The sequence below is a fragment of the Perna viridis genome, chromosome 1, assembly GCF_037379345.1.
Source record: "Perna viridis isolate PV_CMFRI_1.1 ecotype Kerala chromosome 1, ASM3737934v1, whole genome shotgun sequence".
NCBI lineage: Eukaryota > Metazoa > Mollusca > Bivalvia > Mytilida > Mytilidae > Perna > Perna viridis.
The window spans coordinates 44894750-44908100 of NC_142445.1; the positions used below are offsets into that span (position 1 = coordinate 44894750).

General features: G+C 31.7%; 2 protein-coding genes across 12 annotated transcripts in view; one reads left to right on the forward strand and one right to left on the reverse strand.

Moving 5' to 3' along the window:
• LOC148628941 (uncharacterized) overlaps positions 1 to 7023 on the reverse strand; it is a 69244-nt gene extending 62221 nt beyond the window's left edge. For all 11 annotated transcript variants that reach the window (XM_088541256.1, XM_088541243.1, XM_088541209.1 and 8 more), the window contains exons 1-6: positions 6915 to 7023; positions 3386 to 4243; positions 2706 to 2904; positions 2314 to 2477; positions 1116 to 1202; positions 317 to 449 (exon numbers count right to left, since the gene is read on the reverse strand). In XM_088541256.1, coding sequence (XP_088397382.1) covers positions 317 to 449; positions 1116 to 1202; positions 2314 to 2477; positions 2706 to 2904; positions 3386 to 4210 — 1408 coding nt within the window. In that variant the 5' untranslated portion in view covers positions 4211 to 4243; positions 6915 to 7023. The remainder of the gene's footprint in view (positions 1 to 316; positions 450 to 1115; positions 1203 to 2313; positions 2478 to 2705; positions 2905 to 3385; positions 4244 to 6914) is intronic.
• Positions 7024 to 7121: 98 nt separating this feature from the next.
• On the forward strand, positions 7122 to 13339 carry LOC148628942 (uncharacterized protein C8orf74 homolog). The gene is made up of 5 exons (XM_088541284.1): positions 7122 to 7281; positions 9344 to 9536; positions 10346 to 10749; positions 11398 to 11539; positions 12913 to 13339. Exons 1-5 carry the CDS (start codon positions 7231 to 7233, stop codon positions 13038 to 13040), a joined length of 918 nt encoding a protein of 305 aa, XP_088397410.1. The 5' UTR covers positions 7122 to 7230; the 3' UTR covers positions 13041 to 13339.
• The last annotated feature ends 12 nt before the right edge of the window (positions 13340 to 13351 follow it).

Sequence of the window (13351 nt, forward strand, 5' to 3'; positions counted from 1 at the left end):
CTTTAAATTTGCCATCCACCATCATAATTATCAGTTATTAAAACCTAAACATGTAAAAAACAGATCACACAGGTGTTCTATGGTAGTAAAATAGGGCACATTGGAATATTGTAATATAGATTTCTACCTAGAGAGCTATTTAAATTACTCACTAGCCTACCTAAATTTGTATTGAAATAGGAACTGGTCTATTTCAACTAGCTGTAAAGTATTCCAAACTCATGTAAATATCCATGTATTTTTTTTGCAGAAAAAAGGTTTAAGCCATTGATGATTTTTAATTAACATTTATCTACTGAAATTAATTTTGACCAACCTGGTAAAATGGGTTCTCCTTGTCTGACAGCAGGTAATTCTCTAGAAATTTCACCATCATCTTCATCTCTAGCCAACCATCTGTGACATGTGAATGTAAGTACTTCATTAGTATCGACATCCTGCATCTTAATCTAAAAAGAGATCATTAAAATTGGCTAAAATCTAAGATTTGTTAACAGTAAATTCATAAAAACTTTGCTAAGGCAAAACAAATAATGTCTGTTTCCTGCTATCGTATCTATCCTATTTGTGTGCCTACCCTTACCATTTTATGACCATTTTGGTGTTTACGTCTAAAATGTTTCCCATTAATCCAATGTAATATGCTTTTGAAAAAAAAAAAATTCCCTATCTATCAACCCTATTTTTTTCTTGCTGGTTGTAGGAAACGGGACTATTATTTTTTTTTTGTCTAATTTCGAACAACAATGGGTTTAATCATAGACAGGAAGGTACATTCCGGTCATCTTTTCTTTTGTTTTCTCTGATAATTTTTTTTATAACCACCATTTACACTATTTGTTATATTAACTTTTCAGCCTAAAAATTTGAGAGCTATAAGTCTAGAAGCATGCTGCAAAATTTAAACTTTATCTCTGTAGTAATTAGTTATGAAGGAAGTATTGTTTGAAGCTGAATTTACATTTCTAAAGTTGTTACATAACCTTAACACTTGCTAAGTTGTACAACTTATGAAAAATTGTGTTAAAACATAGCTCTTTGACCTAATTAACCTTACTTGACAAGAGAATGTTTTAAAGATAATTATTGCTACATTTATCCCACAAATTACTTGCCTCGTCACATAGCCATCCAGGAGAATCACCTGTATCATCATGAGCTATTCTGATCTTGTAAATCTCTCCAACATTCCCAATACTCAGCTGAAAACCAAAGAAAAATACAATTGAACGAGTTATCATGAGATTGAAGCTATCTCTATGGGTCGAACCATAAATAAAAATAAATTCTTGTTAAATCAAAGGTCATGGTTCAATGTCACAAAAATCACAAATCCAGATATTGAGGCTGTCTACATGCATGCAAAGTATCAAAAGCCTGTCAAAACCACAGCCTTGATACATTTTCTTTATTCCAAATAAGCAGAAAAAAAACACAAAATTCAAATATAAATCTAATTAATTCTAACACCTAACAAAAGCAATAACATGTTAAGACTAATATAACAGTCATTCATCAATACTGTTCTGAACAGCATCATTTTCAAATGTACAGCATAAATCAATACACATTTAGTATTACAGACCATATCATATACAACTAGCATGAAGCTAATTTTAACATGCAAGATGCATAAATGCATGAAAACTTCGATACTTTTTAAAAACTTCAGTGGGAGCTACAAACTACACAAAGTATGTATCAGTGATAGTATATTTGTATAATTTGTCCACAATAGGAGGTTTGTATCTAACACTTAATACTGGTTCAATAATTATTGGATTATAGATTATACAAACTAAGTACTGTCCACAACATACAGGGACAAGTTCAACATGCTGGGGGTGCACATCATCAATATGTACATAAACACTATGCAATCTTGAATAATAGTTCAATACTTATTGACACTATTGAGTTACAGATTACCCTAAGTATGTACTATATGGGGACTGAAATTATCAAAGGCCCACTAACCAACAGCCCCCAAAGTTTGATGTATACTATTTTTTAGTGGCTACCAACATCATTTTTTTTTAAGTTATAATCCCTGCTAATCACACATATATCACTGAAGCATGGCTAAAAATTAAGTTTATATTTATTCAAATTTGTCTATAATATAAAGTGCACACCTTTAGCATGTATGTAACCATTGCACAATGTTTGAATATTAATGATTCAATCCCTTTTCGATACTGATTACACAAAGAATGTACCACGAAGTGTGACTGATGGATGGACAAAGTGAGATGAGCAGCTACTACATTGTACACCTGTTTTTACCTGTAGGCAAAAACAAAGATTACTTACATCAAATTTATCCTCTGCCCCACTCTGAAAATGTTCCCCATCACCATTTCCCAAAGGCAGGGGTCCTGAATTACCCTTATGTCCATACACAGTTAATGTCACCTGAGCCTGGGTTCCAGCATGCCTGTTCTTATTGGTTCTCACAGTCACAACCCATTTACCTCCTAAAATAAATTGATTTTTATGTTTTTAACAAACAGCCACGCAAATTTTATGCAATGTACAGTAACTTAAATCAAATCATTGTATCTTAATGTTATCTACTTCAAGTTTATAATGCAAATTAAAGAGAATGAAAAATGTTCTGAGTATTGTCTAAAATGAAACTTGTTGTCTTTATGTTATTGAAGAAGAAAATTTTAATATTTAATGTAGGTCTTTGAAACACTAACTTGTGTTGGCAAGTCTTTCTCTCCTATTTTTCATTCTGCTGACTACAACATCAGCAGTACCAGTGCGATTCCTGGAGAAGGCTCGAGATGTAGTTCCAGACATAGGCTCTAACAATTTACCATCCATTTTCTGAAAGTGTTCCTTCCCTGCAGCCACTAGAACATCTGGTCCTTGGAACAAATTACTTAAACTCAGTATCTAAAAGGACAGAAAATTAATACTTCATCTGATGGTTCACCCTCTACATGTATCTAAAACATTGCCATATCATTATTCACATTTAAATGGCAGACTATTAAACTAAAGATTTTTGGAGATTTAGCATAAAACTGGTATCTAATGAAGGGTTGTTACATTATTTGGAATTTCATCGTTGTTTATTGAATTTTCGCTGATTTGTACGTCCCCCATTCAAGTATAAATAAACAGCTGCACTAAGATAAATAATATCATATTTCCTATTCTCTGTCTTCAAATAACCAGGAAATTACAAAAGAAAATAAGTCCCTCAAAGTCTGTCTGAGTTTTCATATGACACACGAACAAACAATCAACAGACAACAGTATACCATATTATGCCCATCAAAAGACAGGGGTATGAAAAAATATCCTTTTAGAATAAGATTGGTATTTGGTAGTTAAACTACAGAAATCCTTATTTAACTACAAAAGTACTTACTCGTCTTCCATCTGTGGTATAAAGTCTATAAATAGCCATACGAAACATTCCACTTAGGTCTTCTAAAATTTGATCGAATGTCTGTGCTGTTCTTCTATTTAATAACACAACATGCTGAGATGTAGGTTCTCCATTTTTCAAGACAGTGATTTTCTTTGGTTGATTCCTAGTGTATACAGTTGTCATGTCATATTCTCGTTTGAATTTTTTAAATTTTGGTTCTTTGAATTTGTAATCCTCTTTCAAAAGATTATTGTACTCTCGTCTTCCACTCGGAGGACGAGTCATGAACCATCCTGGATTTCGAGCAACTCTTGATATATCTAATGGCCTACACCTTGCAGTACTTCTTTTTGTTGAGCAAACATATTTCCCATCATGAGTTAAGCCATCTAAGTTAGAAACTGAATCATGTCCTTCAGGAGTATAGACACTCCTAACACCAAAACCAAGACCTGGAATTTTTCTTGACAACTCTAGCAACAAGACATCCCACTTTTTATATTTTCTGGGATTTACAGGAATTTTTACACCACCAAATGTGTAGTCATTCTCTTTGTAGAAATAACAAGTCTTTGCATGATCTGGAGCAGTGAAAGATTTACGCACATCATACTCAGCATCTTCATTTGTTCCCATTTCAACAACACTTCTAGCATCACTGATAGGTGGCAACCTATTCCTTGGCTTTTTCTTTGGAGATGGTTTGTCATCTTTTGCAGCAGTTGATGACTTTGACTCTGAAGCCTTTGATTCTGCCTTTGAAGTCTTGCCATCACTCTTTCCACCATTATCCTTACCCCTTCCTTTTTTCTTTTTATCCATCTTTAATAAGCGTTTCACTCAGCTTATGCCATCCTGGAAAAAAAGATAAAAAATCACATTCTCAATACCACATATTTTTATCTACATCTCTAAGAAGCATCAATTTCACACTATATTATTTTATTATATGTGGTGATACATTTTGTAGGATAGGAAATAAAATTATTCTTAAGTTCACAATTACTTTGTATTAATTTTAGATATACCTAAAGCTCCTTTTATAGAATCATTTTTAATTTGGCTTAATACTGTAAATATTATTAACTGGTAAAACCTAATGAACTTTAAAGTATTTAACAGAATTATTCAATAAATGAATCTTTGTTCATCCTTCATAGAAATTTATTTCCAATTTGCTACATGCTACAAGAAAACTGTCGAAAAAAAAACTAAGCTGAAGCCAAAATAACGAAAAAACAATTGGATATTCATAATCATTTTAACATTAAGAAAAAGCTAAAGCATGAGCAAACATGAAGTTAAATGTGTTGTCTTGCAAGAGGTACTCCCCTCATTCATACAGGAAGTTGATATTGGACAGCAACCAAAATTGCTTACATCCTATGCCACATACTACATTTGAAATTGATCCTTCAAGTTGGAGCAGGGATTTTTGTGGCAAAACTCTAGAGAAATATGTAAAGTACTAAAGTCTCACAAAACTGATATCTATGTAACCACAACCAGAAAGACTTACACCATATGCCCCATTTATATAGTCACCAGTGCTCTCCTTTAGCCACTAGCCCAAAACCCAGGGCTAGTAAAAATTAATCCAGGCTAATGAAATAATGTTTGCATTTTTTGTTTTGGGCCAATTGAATCCTATACAGTCCTCTATTATTCAGGCTAGTCATTGAGAATTTTGAAGGAAAGGCCCAAGTCACATTCTTAACTTATATCAATTCATCTTTTGGTAGTTCAGATAAAAGTGGTGAAATAAATGGTCAAAGGGAATGACAGAAAGATGGACAAGGTGATTGGAATATTCCTACCACTTGTTGAGTGGGTTATAACTTTTTAAATACAAGTACAGTATTTCTACAAATGTTTTAAAAGTATAAGTTCATCTAGATTTATATGAATATATTATAATTTTCTTTTATTTCATGATGCTGAAAAATATAATAATATATAAGTACATGTATATTACAGAATAATTCAATGCATTTACATTTGAAAGGTAATATGATACTGAAAGGGTTGGAAGTCTCTGCTCATTCACTTTCCAGTACATCAAAGAATCATTGCCTGTGGCATCACATTCCTTAAAAGTATATTTGTCATTTTCATTGACATTGCCAGAAGTGTGCCTCCTTCTTAATTTTAAAGGGTGATCTTAATTCATTGGCGTGATCACACTACTATCAGAACATTATAATTCATGTTGATTTAAAATTGTCGGAGTTCAAAATGAAGCTAAACAGTGATTATATTTTTCTTTTACTCCAAACACTATGTTAACTATTGAACAATTATTAAGCAATTAGCTACATTTCTTTAAAAGAATTTTTTATCATAACACTTTGAATATAATCTTAAATTTCCCTTTTTTTAACAACTATCTTGTAAACAGTAGTGATTTGAAATAATCATGAATTCCCGCTTGTCGTATCACTCAAAATGAGAAACAGCATCAATGTGGTAAGCCAAAGTAGACAAAAAAGATTGATTTGCAAATATTTATAATTCATTTATAAATATTTATAATTCAATTATAAATATCAATAAATGAATTATAAATATTTATAATTATTTAAAAATATTAATAAATAGGCATTTTTGTCCACTTTGGCTTGCCATAAAGTAGAATTTTTGTAAATTTATGTTTATGGATCTTTGTCATGTCAGCTCCATGTTGTTTTTATGATTAGTATTTCTATTATGGCCGCAGCCAGGCCTTCTGCTTAGCTTTGCAAAACCCACCCTCCCACTCCAATAGTTTATTGGTGGGTTGCTTTATTTTTTGCTATTTGCCATGTACCAAAACATATGGTGTGCAATTTATCTTTATGTGCAATGATTTTGTCATCCAAATATAACATGTTGCATTTATATCGTGTAAATGAAAATTAGCTTGCTTTTGTCATGTTTATTCTTAGCTAGGGTGTTCATACTTTATGCCTGCCTATTATGCTATGTTTATGTACTGTGTTAATCACGTGTTCTTGCAATAAATAATTGCACCCAGTACCATGTTAATTATTGAGAAAAGAAGTAAATCAACAAATTTGAATATGTCAATACATTGGCTGGGAGATTTTCTCCTCTTATACAATATACATTCATTAAGTTAAAGTTAACATAACTACTCTCATGTTAACTAGTTGTACCTGCCATTTATGAGGAAGGGTTTACATTCTGATTGAGTACAGACAGATGATTAGATCTATGAAAAAGGTAAAGGCCACTTGCAAGGTATACTGGTAAGACAACCCTTTCACAATTTAGCAATTCTTGTAAATGGGTACTCCCTCTTCAATTTCGACCGCACCTGTGGTCCATAATCAATTAAATTATCAAGTACACACTACCCAACAGTCTACTGTACTAAATGCATGTAAATCTTTTCAATCTACTATCAGTTAAACTACTGAATAACTGAATTTTTCCCTCGAAATTTCCTTTCTAACAAGCAGCATTTTACTGAAGATGAAATAAAGTAAATAAACATTAAATAGATTTTCTTACTAACGCGATTTACCTCTGACAATTAGTTTTAAATAATGTTATTCTGGTATTTCTGATATAACATGTTTTCGTATCGAGTGACAAGCATCTGCAAATCTCGTCTCTAGTCACGTGATGATGGTTGATTCTGATCTTAAAATGAAGGTATATGACATATATTTTGTCGACATCCATATTACTGCAGCTAGAAATATACATTTTCCCCTGAAAATACAACTATAAAATAAAACCTACACAAGATAGCTTATAACTGAGAGAGCTAAAATTCCTTTCAGTGTCCATGAACGAGATTTTCACGTGATCTTAAGAGAAAGCTTGGTAGCAACAACATGGCGGACAAATTGACAGCTTCAATAGTGCGAGAAATTGCTGAACTCTCTGTATGATTATTATCACACAATTCAAATCTTCTCGTTTGAAAAAAAAATGAATTTATTTAATATTGTGCATTAATTTTAAATCATGTCATGAAGTAATTTTATGTAAAAGTTGTCATCTTGTAAGTTGTAAACATACGATATAAAATAGTGGCCTGTGCAATGTTGATGTACATACATTTCTACGGTACTTTATTTTATCCTAAATAAATTCATTTTTTGATATACTCTTTGACATTTACACTACCAATATACCAATAAAATGTTTTACACGGTGCAGCATAGTATACAGTGATTGAATAGTTACTTCTACAAGTACAACATTAGAGGTTGGAATTCTGTTCTTCCATACCCCAACCTTTTACTTCCGAGTGCCATATTGCATACCACTCTTTCCGATGTTCTTTGAAATAGACAGAATTATAGTAAAATATTCACCATTTTAAAAATTTTATAGAGTTTCTTTACTATAATTATAAACACAGGAGAAGGTGACTAAACTGAAGAAAAACAATTACCTACCTGGGCTGGTGAGAAAATCCAGCAATCCTGGAAATCCTTTGTAAAAGCAGTTTAAATGAATTTCAAATTTGGTTTTCAGCCTTTTGAATGTGTACATCTATTTGATAAAATTACAGATTTTAAAATTTGCCAAACGAAAATATTAAATTAACCAACGAATTTGTCAAAAATATATTGTATTCTGTAAAATTAGTAACCTACTTCAAACTGGCTGGTCACTTTGGTAACTGTCGAAATTTACAAATGTTTTCTAGGTATTTAACAAAAATTTAGGATTTTTATGGCTTGATTTCCGGTGGGTTAAACTCCTTTTATGTAAATAATGGACTTAAAATATTTTAAAACGTGTTAAGCTTATCCATATTTGCGGTGGCTTTCAGCATGGCAGATGCTAGAGGTTAGGATGGTACCAAGTAAGAAAATAGCTTGCCAGACAACCTCTAGCACTGCTGGAGTAATGAATACTATGAGATACATATCTAATCAATTACAGGTCTGATGAAGGAGAGTTCGCCAATCTCATTATTGATGCTACATTCACTAATTTGCATATCATTAAGTGTCAAATTGGTTGGCAAATAAACAACTAAGTAAACAATTGACAATTTCATGGTTATAAATCCCAATTTTCAGAACTTCATTACTTTTTTATTTTATGTCCAATTTTGGTTCTATAAAATGATTCATTTAGCTAAAGTAATTCATGTTTTATATGTGAATTTATCTCTTTTACTTTATAAATAAATTTGTAATGATATTTATATGTAAACCTTTATTTTTATATAAATTTTTATTAAAAGTTTATGCTCATAAAGTCTATTTACAGAATATTTATTTAAAAATTCCATGGATAAAGAGTTTTATTTGCAGTTTAGGGATCCAAAGAATTATTACATTATTTTTAAAAATGAAAAAGTTATGATGATTCAAAGTTGATGCCCCATGCCACTCAGTGTGTTTTTTTTTTGCCAACCAAAACCAAGTTGGTTTTGATTGGCAAAAATTTAAGATAAAATGTATGAGGAAAGTTCCTTATCGAATCAAAGGGAAAATATATTATTTTCATCAATGGCATCAACAAGTGTGAAAACACAGATCTACAATGTTTATTGAAAAACAAATTGATTCAGTTCTTAATTTCAATAGTGATTTCGGATTGACAAGATTCTGATCAGAAGGAAAGTGATCTTTAAAATTTGGAGTTTGAAATAAGAAATTAGTAGTTTATTGAAATAAGAAATAAGTAGTTTATTAAAATAAGAAATAAGTAGTTTATACAAAGTTGTAGAGATCCTTATTTTAGACAAATTCCTTAAAGGTAAGTGCCATAACCCTTTTAATGCATTAAAACTTCCTTTTTCTGGTATGTACTAGTATAATATCATAGAGATCCATACACTATCACTTAAGTTATTGCACTAAATATGCTGATACTACATTAACATTTTTTTTAATTAATAATACCAAGCACATAACATCATTCAATATACTAAAGACATCCAATGAAAACCTTTATATCTATGTAAACATTCTCTGCTTTCAGAAAAATGGTGGAAAGAAAAAACTTGCTAAATATTTGGAACTAAATATTGATGATGAGGAAATTGATATGCAAAAATCTATTCGTTTAGATTATTTGTATGATAATCTGCTGTTTGCTGTTGAAAAAGGATTTCCTTGGGACCAGATTTGTCTTGTTGTTAAATTTGCAGAGGATCTCTTAACCTATTCTTTAGGTATGAAATCTCTGTGAAATGATACTACTGTAAAGTATGAAAAATACCTGCATTTATTATTGTGATTTTTTTTTCTATTGAATTTTCTTCTTGTGGGGAGTGGGGTTGGGGCTTTTATATCAAGCAAAAATCTGTTAAAAGTTCAATTGCAAATTTTGAATTTTACAATTGCAACCCATTAAAATCATGGTAACGAATATTATTTACAGTTAACTAAAAATACTTGGCTAAGCATATGTACAGCTTATTTACTTTGCAATCTCATTAACAAACATTTTTCCTGACATATCTTGAAAATTAATTAATAAAAGTACAAGAACCATTTCAGTAAAATAGAATGCAATTATGAAAACATAATGGAAATGAATAGGACAACAACCTAACAACTATATTGTAACTTAAGCTTAAATACTGAAACAGCACACATCAAACAAACAATAAAAAGCTTCACAGAAGGCAGCATGATATGACCACAGAGGTCAAACCCTGAACGGTTAGGGCAAGTGGGGACACAATATTACCGGTAGGTTGAGTATGACACACTTGAGCATAGGGACTTATTAAAATTCATTTTGGACACAAAAAATGTTTTGGGACACTATATTGCACAAACTTTGAAATTCAATTAAAAATGTTCAATATCAGACCAAAAATTAAAAAAAAAAAAACAAAGAATGATCAATATCAGAAGAAAAACAAACATTCTACATGGGTTTTAATAAATCACCTATTTGTTTATCCTAAAACAGTATGGGCCACAAACACCAAATTAAACAGGAATCAGTAGAACATTCTTTAATGTATTTCAGGCAAAGATTTAATTGAAGTGTTAAAGTATGTACAGTCAGAAAGCACAGATTTCGGACTTCAGCTAGGTGAACGAAATTTCAAAATTCACATGGACTTTCTTTTCTCAACATTTTTACAACACTTCAAACTATTTCAGTATGTTTTTATGAATGATCGTGAAAAACAAACTCCATATGTACAGTTAGAGGTTGCTCCCCCAAAAGAATCTGTCCCAATGAAACAGGCTAAAGAATTGAAAATATGGGAATATCAACAAAATTATGAAACACTTCAGAGAAGAGAAACAGAGAGACAAAATGAGCGTTTGGTTCAGAAAGGAAATATTGATGAAGGCTGTGAAAAGAAAATGGAAGCAACACTTAAAAATATTGAGGAAAAAAAGGGAGAAAAATTTTCAAAAGAGGTACTATCTATTTCAGTACTAATGTAATAAACATGTCTCTCAGATTTGCTAAAAACTTCTTTTATTTAACTTCCAATCTCAGGGGCAGATCCAGGATTTTAGATTAGAGGTGTGCACAGTTAAATTTTTGAGATGAAACTCTTGAAATATTCCTCTAGAGTGGGTGCAATGTAGATATCTTTTGTGGTAAAATTAGTGATAAATTAAAGTTTCATCCTAAAACCGCCTAAATCTATCCCTGACAACCCATGCTTTGCATATTTTAGGGGGGTGCACACCTGCCACACCCCTTGAATCCACCCCTGAATCTGTTTTTCCTTAACTAAGTGAACATTTATTAGCATGGTCTTTGATATCTTTGTGCAAGACATGAATGAAAACATCATAAAATAACTTATTATATCTGATTTGTCGAATCAATTCTCTTGTTCTGGGAAAAAAACCTATATTCATTTGCTTTTACATTCATAAGTACACAATCATGCAAGCCATTGCCTTTATCTAGCAAAGTAGCTCTTAAGCAAATTATTAGTTTAATTTAATTATGTAATAAAATGTAGGCCATCCTAAAATTTTCCTGTAAAAAATTGAATCACAAGTAACAAATTAACCTTAAGTGTGATAGTAATCAAAAACACATATTTTTAGACTATTACTGATATACTGAAAGAAGTGATTGGAACATATACTAGCAGTACATTAGAGAAACTGAAGTGGAATATTGAGGATGCAAAGGAAGATTTAGAATTTAAACTTCAGAAGACTTCTTTACCAAGACCTCAGACTTTAGGTAAGGATATCATTAGTGGTCAGGGTTTGACACTAACTTTCCTTGCTAGGTAGCCAAAAGGAATTTCTGATAAATTAGGTAGTCCTCAAAATTATTTTGTGATCCTTGCCTTAAGTCTTGAAATTTTAAGAATTAATTTGATATGCTAAAGGACTAACAATTAAAATAAGGTAGTCCTCTCTCAAATTAGGTAGACACAGAACTACTGTTCATGTCGATCCCTGGTGGTAGACCATAAGGATATGGGCCCAGTTTCATAAAACAAAAACAAAAAAATTTTAAATTTTTTCTTATCTTTAATCCTTCCTCAACTTAAATTTTGATATATTAGGCTGCTTGAAATTCAAAATTTGAGGAAAATATCAATGGATTTTTAATATTTTTGTTTTTTTTGTTTTGTGTTATTTTTGTTCTTTGTTTTTTTATAAAACCCTGCATTTCTTGCTGTTGCTTTATTAGTTCTTATTAATGGAACCAAAACATACCAGTAATAGCACACCCAAATTATTTTAGGGGGTATACTAGAAAATCTAAGTATGGTACTTCAAAAAATCACGATGTTTTTATAACAGCATATTTAAATAAAAAAAATTGTATGCAAGTCCTGTTTTAACATTGCCCCATGCAGGTCCAGGGTGTCAAAAGTATAGTCCTGCAGCAGCGCTAAGCTTGTCGTAAAAAGCGACTAAATAGTGCTCAGAAACCTAGCCGGCGCTCTGCCCACAGAGCAACTGGGATGTGTGCCCCAGGTGGTGGAATGGAGTACCCCTGGCGTGTAACATGCTGGGGTTGTCTGGCTATAATACGGAAAACCCGACCGCAAACCATAGTGGTGCACCGTGTTGTGAAAGATGCCTTGTTCTTTGCATGTTAAAGAACCCTGCTGTGGTATTCGATAGGAGTAGGAACCTTTGCGCTCCGCCACAGGAGGCTAAATTGCTGGACCTTACCCATCTCTCCCTTTTTCTAGTGGCAATCATAATTTTATCCTTGTGTCCCTTCCCATTTTTCATTTCATCATCATTTCATGTTCATTTTATCATCCACTTCATGTTCATCGCCTGAGTATAGCTGAAGTATTGCTGCTCGAGCTTTAAACCCGAACAATCAATCAATCAATCAATCAGTTTTAACATTCATCATGAAATATTGCCTTGTACTAGCTTGATCATTCAGAATTTCTAGAAACCCTTACAAGAGAGCTCTAATTTGACGAGTATTGACCTTTGTTTTTAAATACTAAAATATACCTACATAATATGGTGAATATCCTCCCCCAAAAATTAATTTGATAACGTTTTTTTTTTTAATCTAGTTATATATTTAAACAACTATATCAGTGTTTTATTCAACGCTATTGTGTTTATTTATAGGAGCTCCTCCTAGGTACACCTTAAAACCAAAGACCCCAGGAACAGCAGCTAAACCAAAGACACCTAAATCTCCATCTGTAGATAGGAAAAAATCTGGGTCGGGCAGATCTCGTGGAAAAGCAAAATGATGAAAATACTGTCTATTCAATTTTTTATCCAGACTTTGAAAACAATGGAGCTTTCATGTACTAGTACTACAGAAAACCTTACCTTGTTTAACTGCTACATGATAGTTTGACTGTGTTTGATTGGAGGATGCATATACCTCTTAATTTCAGTCATAAATATGTATTTACTTTCTATCACCACATGTTTGTTGTGACTGTCATTTCATAAAATTGTTCATTGGTCTGTAGCCATATTTAATTTATTTTTCATGTGAATTATTTTGTTGAGAAATGTTAAATAAATGAGGAAACAAACTGCTTTTTATTTGGTT

Bases quoted from the DNA above. Each gene is read 5' to 3' on its own strand.
- LOC148628942 (XM_088541284.1), top strand. From the start codon at position 7,231: ATGGCGGACAAATTGACAGCTTCAATAGTGCGAGAAATTGCTGAACTC. The intron at 7,282-9,343 runs GTATGATTATTA...CTCTGCTTTCAG, and splicing joins GAGAAATTGCTGAACTCTCT to AAAAATGGTGGAAAGAAAAA. The intron at 10,750-11,397 runs GTACTATCTATT...ACATATTTTTAG, and splicing joins GAGAAAAATTTTCAAAAGAG to ACTATTACTGATATACTGAA.